Source organism: Saccopteryx bilineata, chromosome 1 (assembly GCF_036850765.1).
Source record: "Saccopteryx bilineata isolate mSacBil1 chromosome 1, mSacBil1_pri_phased_curated, whole genome shotgun sequence".
Taxonomy (NCBI): domain Eukaryota; kingdom Metazoa; phylum Chordata; class Mammalia; order Chiroptera; family Emballonuridae; genus Saccopteryx; species Saccopteryx bilineata.
This window is the reverse complement of record NC_089490.1, coordinates 147,701,941-147,712,278: the sequence shown is the minus strand read 5'-3', so window position 1 is coordinate 147,712,278 and position 10,338 is coordinate 147,701,941. Positions and strand designations below refer to the sequence as shown.

General features: G+C 38.0%; 1 protein-coding gene across 1 annotated transcript; it reads right to left on the bottom strand.

Moving 5' to 3' along the window:
* Nucleotides 1–5,344: 5,344 nt before the first annotated feature.
* Nucleotides 5,345–6,247, bottom strand: LOC136320166 (olfactory receptor 7E24-like). Its single transcript, XM_066253329.1, has one exon. It carries the CDS (start codon nucleotides 6,200–6,202, stop codon nucleotides 5,345–5,347), a length of 858 nt encoding a protein of 285 aa, XP_066109426.1. The 5' UTR covers nucleotides 6,203–6,247.
* Between the last annotated feature and the right edge of the window lie 4,091 nt (nucleotides 6,248–10,338).

Here is a 10,338-nt window from a genome sequence, read left to right as displayed (position 1 = left end):
TTAAGTGGAAGAGAAACTACATAGAATGGAGAGCTGGGGTTGGGGGAAATGCTAATGAATTAAAAAGAAAAGTAAAAAGCACACAAAATGCCACAAAGAAAAAAATTGAGTCCCAAATAAAATAATTTGTTCGTGAGTGAGTATTGAATGAGAAGAAAAGTAAAGGAGAAAAGAAGAAACTAAGAGAGAGGGAGAAAAAAGAAAAAGAAAAAAAGTAAAAAAAGAGAAGAGAGAGTTGAGGGTTTTAGAGTGTAACCCTCATAGAGAGAAAGGAAGAAGAAAAGAAAAAAAAAGGGAAATATAACACTTATGGGTAATGTAGTTTAAGATGAAGAGAAAAGAATAAGACAAGCAGAGAATAAAAGAACCAAGGTGGAAAAAAATAATAATAAAGACAAGAAGATAAAGGAAACAAAATATAGTGGTAAAAGTTATGAAGTGTGGGTTTTTCTTGATTTTGAGAGGTTATCTTCTTTCTTTCTCTTTCCTCTCTCTCTTCCTGGTCAGTGGCTCTGTGCCCCAGGCTCTGTTCCTGTGGCATGCTTAGGTAGAGATTTGCAGTTGATGAGTCTCTATGGTGATGTCATATACTAGGCTTCAGTCTCATTGGTAGTCAGGGCTTGTTAGCATTTGCAGGCTCCAACAATGGGAGAGTTTGTTTTCCTGGAGTCTCTCTTCTATTCTCTCCTTCCTGAATTAGCAGCCTAATGATCCAGCTATGAGGTGGCTGCTGCCTCTCCATGGAGAGTAAGAGGCTCAAAGATCTGGCAAATCCCCACTCTATCCCCACTCAGCACAGGCCTCTGGGTAAGGCTCTGTCAGTCAGAGTCTCCAGCATAATCAAGCAGGGCTGAGAATCAGTTGCTCTCAAGATGCCTTTCTATGAGCCTCTAGGCATGTCCAGTATGCCTCAGTACTCTGTGGGACCAGTCTCCCCAGGCCTTTTGCACTTTGTAATCTGTTCTGGCTGGGAAGAAGATGCCTTAGTCACTGCCTGCAAAACAGGAGGTCTTAAAAGCTGCCAAGTCCCTCTTTTTAATGTACAGCCCTGAGTATGAAAGCTCTGCCAATCAGAGCTACCAGCTTAAGCAGGTAGGGGGGGCTTGTTGAATTCTGTTTAGTTCCCCATGTGTATCTAGTTAAATTTGCCTTAGCATTTCATGCAATTGTTTTCTGCAGGCTTCTTTCTTGTTAAAAAGCCTGCAGCCTAGCCTGTCTAACTTCTGCAGTGTTCTCTGAGGTTTGTTCCATAGGAATGTGTTTTTCACTATGTATTGGATGACAGGAAGTTGCCCCTGCCCCTACATGCATAGCAAGAGGCACTAAAAAATATCACATCTCTTGTCTTAGATTGCTGATTTGAGAGAGATTTTGTCAGTTAGAGCTGCATAAGTCAGTTGGGAGGTGAGCATACTGTGAGTTAAGCTAATTTCAGCAATTGGATCCACAGATCTGCTCCAGAGACAGACTGCAAGCTGCTTGTGCACCCCTGCCCCTAGTGCTTCTGTATTTTTTCTTCCCTGGGATGTTAGCCTGATAGGCTGAGTGAGGCACCCCTACCGCCCGGAGAAATTTGGGCATAGGAAAGTTTGCTTTCTTGCACTCCCTGTGCACTGCTGGGAGTGCTGAAACCACACTGAGACTGGTCACAGCCCATGCAGAGGCCTCTGACCCTGCCCCTCTGTCTGGGAACATGGGTGTTCACTCCCTGGGCACTAGGAGAAACCTCTTGCACACTATCTGCACTCACCAACCAGGATATCAGGGATAATGGTGGCCGCCACTCACCCACCTTTGCTGGGGTCAGCACGAGCATTGGCTTGAGTGGGTTGAGTTGCTGCAGGCACACTCTTTCCTCAGCTTGGATGCTGTGCCACAGGCTGCTTCCCTCCATACTCCCAGCCCCCCCTGTCTCTCAGTTTCTAGTGAAAGCAGCCCTTTCTTACAGGGTTGATTATATATTTAGTCAATTTTTGGTTCAATCATACCTTCATGTTCAGTGTGTGGGACTTCCAGATGATCCAAGGATAGATTTTTCTGTCACTGGTTGAAGAACTTATTGAAATTTTAGGGAGAGGTATCGGGAGTGCTCCTCATGGCACAATTTCTCTGATATCACTCACATATTGGCTTAAAGGTTTGGATTTCTACACTATAAAATGAGATACATCAGGGGCTTTCTCTCTCTTGCTTCCTGAAATTAGTATTGCAAGGAGAGGCAGCCAAGATGGCAGAGTGCCGAAGGAGAAGCCAGTTTGTGCAAAGAGAATGAGATGGGGAACAGAAATGAATAAGGTTGGTGAGGTAGAAACTTTTGAATCTAGGAATACTCTGATAAGTCAGTGGATTTTGGAGCCTTGAATGGAAAGGGAAATGTTTTCCCACTGTATTTCTTACCCACTGAGTGCAAACTAGGATTAAAGGTAATGGCCCACCAGTTCTTGGCTTTGTTGCTTCATTACCATCTGTCCAAATCAAATGTGAACCTGCAAGAGCCAGACAGCTGTGATGGTGGCTGTGGCTACTGGCTTTACAGTGTTCAGTCTCTTCAAGATTCAAATCATGTCTATCTGCTTTGCAGCATTGTCTCAATTCATCACACAACAAAAACTCAACAGATATTCACCAGAGACAACCTGGTAAGTGGGTAGAACTTCCTCCCCATTGGTAACTTCTGCAAACCTTATTATACCACTTCTGGTCATAAAGAATCAAGGAGACCACTTGGTCTCTGTTATGCCAGAAGGGCTCCTCCATCAACATCAGGCCACTCTTAAGCCATTCCACAGCTAAATTTAACAAATGTCCCCAGCAATTCTGAACTTTGAAATCAAGGAAGGAATGAACTCAATTTAGAATATATATTTTATATATTTTTTTGTTTTCTCTCATCTTAAACAGTATAATAAAATATGGTTTGGATGAATCTTTTTTTCTCATAAATAAATTGGAATGTTGCATTGGTTAGTTGCATACTATAACCTTCTAAATACTAACCATCCATGCTTCCTGAGTCAGAGGGATGTGGAGGTTGGTTTGTCACATCATGCTTCCTGAGTCAGAGGGATGTGGAGGTTGGTTTGTCACTAAATGATATAAAAAATCCTGTACATACAATTGTGTAGAACTCAAAAGGAGCCCAAAGGTTCAGTTATCATAACAGAAGACAGGAGCATGGTAATAAAATGAAGTCTTAACTAGACTATCACTAGTGAGAGAAAAGAATACCCTTTTGCTGAATACATGCTCCTTGGCATTTCTAGAGTAATATAAAAGAAGGGCAATTTCATCCTGGCCCATTGGCTCAGTGGTAGAGCATCAGCCTGGCGTGTAGGAGTCCTGGGTTTGATTCCCGGCCAGGGCACACAGGAGAAGTGCCCATCTGCTTCTCCACCCCTCCCCTTCTCCTCTCCTTCCTCTCTGTCTCTCTCTTCCCCTCCTGCAGCCGAGGCTCCATTGGAGCAAAGTTGGCCTGGGTGCTGAGGATGGCTCCATGTCCTCTGCCTTGGGTGCTAGAATGGCTCTGGTAGCAACAGAGCAATGCCCCAGATGGGCAGAGCATTGCCCCCTGGTGGGCATGCCGAGTGGATCCCGGTCGGGCGCATGCAGGAGTCTGACTGCCTCCCCATTTCCAACTTCAGAAAAATACAAAAAAAAAAAAAGAAGAAGGGCAATTTCATGTGATGACCAGTGACTTCATGATCCTCAAACATCATTAGAGGACACAGAAACTATAAATACAATGTACCACTGATTTTACAATTCTATATACATCATTTACAAACACTTTCTTCCTGAACTTATTATGCAACCTTCCTGTTGCTGACACCTAACAAAAAATATTTCTACCCTATATTGTAATACCAGTCAGAGCTCAGTCATGAAAAGATAAAACAATTAGTCACCTTGATGAACAAATTTTAAAAAAAGACATTACTTAAACAATTACTGAAAGACTAAAATACAAAGAACAAACCAGTAACATAGCAATTATAAGTGAATAAAAAAGATCACCACTTCTCAAGGAATGTTAAGAGAAAAGTTGAGTTTTTAGAACATAATGACTTTGTTACCACTATTGACAGTACAGTCATCCCTTACCATATCGTGGTTCACTTTTTATTGTCTCACTGTATTTTGAATTTTTTATTATATATATCTAATTTTGTATCATGGATTTTTTGCTATATTGTGGGATTTTGTGGTTTTTTAATATTTATTATTTTAATTATTTTTGTGGCAAAATAAGCATTTTCTAGCCTAAAAAAATGAAAACAATAAAAATTAATTAAAACATATTAAAAGAATATTAAATAAAAATAAAGCCTTAAAAGTATATAAATAATAAAATAAATATAAGGCCGCTACTTTGTAAATTTTCACCTATTGTGGGAAGTTCTGGAACCTAACCCCCATTATAGACGAGGAACTACTGTATGTAAGATGGACAAAAGATGGAAAATACAGTAGTGATTTTGAGTCCCATCCCAACATCACAAAGCATTCAAGTGAGTTTGGAGAAGAGAGGCAATAGAGCTTCAACATAAACACATCTGCCCAGCTGTACAGTATAAAGAGGGTACTTGAAGGAACATTGTCAGTAATAAGTAGGAAAACACATTGCCTATTGCTACCATGGCTCTATGTTTTTCCACCTTTTACCTCTGATTTTCTTCAGATTTTTCAGCATTTATTTATGAGCAGGTAGACACAAGTCATTAGGCCATTTTTGAAGGAAAGATCTGACTTCAATCAGTAGTTCTCAAACCTGGCTGTACACTACAACCACCAGGAGGCTCTTTAAAATCCTCATTTTCAGACCATATTTCAGTCTCATGAAATCAGAATACATGATTTCATGTATTCTGGGTGATGGGACCCAGTGTTAGTATTTGTAAGCTTTGCAGATGATTTCAATAAAAACCAATGTTTAGAAACAGAAACAATCAACTCACACATACCTGCATAAAGAAAGCTGATAGATAATAAATTGTATAAAAAATTCAAAGAGCTGTCAAAAGGATGTAAATTTTAGATATACATATAAAGTGTTATTTATCAGTCTAAGATGCTTGGGTCATCAATGTTAAACTACAGAAGTCTCCAGTGATGTTATAATATTCAATCAGGCAGTGATGATGATACACAAAGGATCCCAGGATATACCCCAGTCCATTACAGACATACCAAAAGAAGTGATATTCAGATGATAAACAGGGAGAAGAGTGAAAGTCATGAGAGCTACATACATGATGTGATGAAAGAGGTGGGATTTTCAGGTCTTGATGCTTAGTTCTGCTGCATTTTTCCATTTACACCTCAAATGCATCCACGAGCACTGAGATCAGATTGTGTTTCTGAGAAGCTTCTTTGTGGCCCTTTTGATGTTTTTTTTCTTAAACTGTATAAAGGTAATCACAGTGTACATCACCAAGGCCACTACACACTGTCTAGGAGAGGGTGAGACAGCTGAACTGAGGTACACTCCAAGGGCTCTTCCATAAAATAAACAAAAAAATGACATGTGAGAGTGACAGGTGGACAAGGCTTTATACTTCTCATCTGTCAACAGGATTCTCAGAATGGAGCAAATGTTATAGTAAGAGAAAATAATCCCTAAGAGAAGAACACTACCAAATATGGCACCAATAGAATAAATAAATATGTTATTGGTGAGGAGTTCAAAACAGGCAAGGTTTAAGAGCTGAGAAGGGTCACAGAAGAAATGTGGTATTTCCACATTCATAAAGCAGGTAAGTTGTGACACAATCAAGTAATGCAACTGGGAGTCCAAAAGTCTGATGAAAAATGACAAAACTAACAAGCCATAGAGACATGGCTTCATAGTAACCAAGTAGTGCAGAGGATAACAGATGGCCTCAAATGGGTCATAAGCCATCACGGTCAAAAGAAAATCATCTATACATCCAAAAAACATAAAAATTGACATTTGAGTCAGACAGACCCCACAGGAAATGACTCTGCTGAGAGTCTGGATGTTCACAATCATCTTTGGGATAGTTTTTGAAATGAAACCAATGTCAGCCAAGGACAAGAGGAAGAAGTACATGTGTGTGTGCACCTGGTAGTCTGAGTTGAGAGCCAGAATGATGAGCACGTTCCCCAACATGATGACCAGGTACATGGACAGGAAGAACCCAGAGAGCAAAGGCTGCAATTCCAGATCATCTGACAGACCCATGATGAAGAACTCTGATACACATGTTAGATTTTGTGGTTCAATGTAGCCTGGGTAACTTTACGAAAAGAAAATACAGTAGAAAAAAAAAAACACAAACATGCTAATGAACACCCAGTGCCATGTCCATAGTTTAGATCCAAGCAGTTCACAAGTAAAGTCTTTACACTTGAGTTTATCCACCCCAGTGCCTTCAACAATATTTCTCAGTGTCTTAATTTCTGTTTTTTAGAAGTGTTTACTCATTGGTTTACATATTATTCACCCATTTTTATACAGACTTAAATTAGAGACACTTCCTTGAGAAATGTTAAAAAATAAACACATTTAGAAATAGCATATCTTTAAACATATCAATGCAATCTACTTTTTTAGATAAAGTGTTGAATAAAAATATTCTCCCTCTAAGAAAAAAAATATTCTTCTTAAATAGCACTTAGAAACAGCTCTAAATATTTAGACACAGTGCAGGAAATGCAAAAATACTGATAAGCTGTATTATTGCTAGAGCTGTATTATCTGCTCTCTACATTAAAGTCAATGTTCATAATCACAAGGCAGCTTTTTATGAGCCTTATCTTCATGAGTTCTTATTACCATTTTGGATTTCTGACTTTCCTCCTCTAATGAAATATGTGCTCGCTCAGACATATGGGTTGTCTTTAAAAAGCCTTATCAAATATCACTCCCAACCTTGACCTGGTAGACTTCAAATTTTGTTAAGTATACTTTAGTTAAATACACAAAGTCTTAGAGCATCATTGACCCCTACTCATGGTATTAGTGCACCACACAGCTATCAATCATTAAACAAGAATTAACTCTACAAATAAAAACTTGCTTCCTATATCTCACCTTAGACAAGCTAACATATCAGTTCCAGAGAAACTCAGGGAAACAACTGGGGTTTGACCCTGCTTTTTGATTTCTTTATTTCTCTCCATTTTGATGACTTTGTAATTATATGTATTTCTATATGTAAACATTGTAATGCTTTTGTTCAGATCAACCCAGCATTCTTATGCCTTCTTTTTAAACTAATTCTATTGTAAATCAATTCTCCTTAAATACAGTTCTTCTTACATTAACTTCCTGGAACCAACTCTGATTTTTATTTCTCTTGAAAGTACATATTGTATTTTAAATTTGGAAAAAAATACAAAAGAGAAAAGTATAGAAATTAATGTAACAAACACCTCGAAAGTTTCCACATTAATAAAAGGTGTTGTTCTATGAAATTAAATAGAATTAAAAATACATTAGTCAGACAAGTTATTATTATGTTGATTATCATGCTTCCTATAAATATTGTAAAATGTATGATGACCTAACCACAGCCTACAATCAATTAAATAATAATCTCTCCATGCATGGTTTTCAGTGGTGGTAACACTGCCTTAGAATATGGCCAAGCACTTAGAAAATGTTCAAATAACATTACCTATTATACTTATAATCAATATAAAAACATAAGTATTAACAAAAATTTGCCTTTAAATTTATATTTTATAGAAATTTGTAATATTGGCACTGGCCGGTTGGCTCAGCGGCCTGGCACGCGGGGGACCCGGGTTCGATTCCTGGCCAGGGCACATAGGAGAAGCGCCCATTTGCTTCTCCATACCCCCCTCCTTCCTCTCTGTCTCTCTCTTCCCCTCCTGCAGCCAAGGCTCCATTGGAGCAAAGATGGCCCGGGCGCTGGGGATGGCTCCTTGGCCTCTGCCTCAAGCGCTAGAGTGGCTCTGGTCGCGGCAGAGCGACACCCCAGAGGGGCAGAGCATTGCCCCCTGGTGGGCAGAGCGTCGCCCCCTGGTGGGCGTCCTGGGTGGATCCCGGTTGGGCGTATGCGGGAGTCTGTCTGTCTCTCCCCGTTTCCAGCTTCAGGAAAAAAAAAAAAAAAAAGAAATTTGTAATATTAACAATAAAATATGTGTTTTTGAAATTCCTACATGATCCCATTGCCCTGCACACCTGTCCCTCAAGAGCAAACACTGTCATTAACTTTGTGGGTGTATTTTCTGTCTGTGTCTTCATACTGTTAGTGTTTATTTGTGTTTCTAGAGCTTTTCAAATATTTGCATAAATAGTTAACTGCACACATTCTCTCTAAAATGTGCTTGTTTGCTACAATAATCTGTTTACATATTTCTTTGAAGTACACACATTTAGACACTTTAACTGATACATAGCATAACCTGAAAAAATTCCTTTATTCATCAATGCTTTATTTGAGCATTCTATCAATATTCTTTTGCCTCTCTTCTTATTTTACAAGTAAAAATTTCTATATATGTCCATTGTGATGACTATTTATGTTATAAAAATCATTGCAAGTTAAATTTCACCTCTTACTAACTTTGCTTTTTCTATAGAAAAATTAGTTGCTGTCAATTATGTACTACTTTTGGAAATATTTCTGAATAATTTAAGTATAGTCATTCCATGAAATTCTTATCTTATATAATGGGGATAATAGTTCTGTATCTCAGATTTCCAAAATGGAATGTAAAGAGCATTACTATTTATGAAAAATGCTATAATCCCTATGTTAAGGCCATGATTCCAGAGGTGTGTAGAATCCCCCCTCCTCTCTATACTGGCATTCCTTTTCTGGGATAGAACAACAGCCATCTCCAGAAACATGTGGCGTCCAAGGGAGGTAGAAATTAATCTCTATTTTTTATTAATAAATATTTGTTTATTGTATTGTAACCAGAAACTGATATATTATAAGAGTGGGTTTACTGATAAAATGCAAGCTTAAGAAAGTTTTAATCACCTGCGATTTTATTAGAAGGCAGAGAATCTAAAGGCTGTCTTGTCTGAGGCACTAGAGCATAGAATGACTTCAAATCCAAAAATTTGTCTCAGCTCACGCAGTAAAATTTATCTTCTCCTTCTCATTATACCTCTTCTTCCTTATATTTATGAAAATTATCATGATGGTTTTTGAATATGTAGATATTATAGATGCTTCTGAATGAGAAATAATAGGTCCCATTGAAAGCCTATGACATACACACAAACAAGTGCAGTTTTATCCTGTCTCTTGTCCAATGGGACATCCCTGAAATAAATGAAACCACAGAAAAAAAATCACCAGTGTGTGAGTGCCACATAAATATGTTCTGTTTCTGGGAACCAAGAAAGGTTTTATTTAGTATTTATCATAAGGTAAGGTATTTAGTTTTGTTATTGTTTGGACTCCTCTGTGCCAGAAATGATCTAAGCTCTGGGGATCCAGAATACAATGTGACTTTGTTCTTTCCTTCCAAGTTATCAGTATTTGTATAAGGACAAAAATAAATTGTTGTCTCAGATATTTGTTTATTGTTTTTTAACCAGAAATTAAATTTATAGAATAGTGAATTTATTCACAAAAATGCAATTCTAAGAAGTTTAATATCCATTGATTATACATATCATCACCTTTAATCACATAGCTAGTAACTGTTCTCTATTTAGTCTTTACTCAATGGAATTGTATGAACTAAACATCAACTCAGTTGACACTGTTGAGGCTCAGAGACACTAAGAACTTGCTTTATTGAATTAGATGATAAGTACAGCAGATAGAACTCTAAATTATATTATGAATCTCTGAAGCACATGAAGATAACATTTCCTCTATTAAAATTTAGAAAGTTTAAAGCAGAAATCGACAGGTCTTAACCAATGAAACATACATGATATATCTTTAAATAGTTACTGTTTTTCTGAGTATAGATGGAAACTGACATATTGATGTTATGTCTCCCTTTGACATGAAAATGGACTGAATTAACAGATTAGAAGTGGAAGCAGACAGTTGAGATAAAGTGCAGTAGAAGGGGCAAGAGAGAGATCTACCCTAAAAGTCATGAGATGGCTCTTTTTGTGATCACTGTATCTGATCTCAACCATCCTTCCTACAGTTAAATCAGTAATGGCCACATATGGCTCTCCTCTGTGGTCTACCAAAAACTTACAAAAAGAAAAACACAGTGAGCAGAGGATGTCTGTGTTGAATGACAGAGAAGTGAAATGGCTGTTCAGTTGACAAAGGGAGACTACTAGGCAGGTTCCCTATGTATGGAGTCAGGCTGATTGAAACCTGACTTTATTCCATCTTATTCTATGATCTGCTACAAGTTAAATTA

What these genes read in the sequence shown, in the direction of transcription:
- LOC136320166 (XM_066253329.1), bottom strand. Translation starts at nt 6,202, where the DNA reads ATGGGTCTGTCAGATGATCTGGAATTGCAGCCTTTGCTCTCTGGGTTC.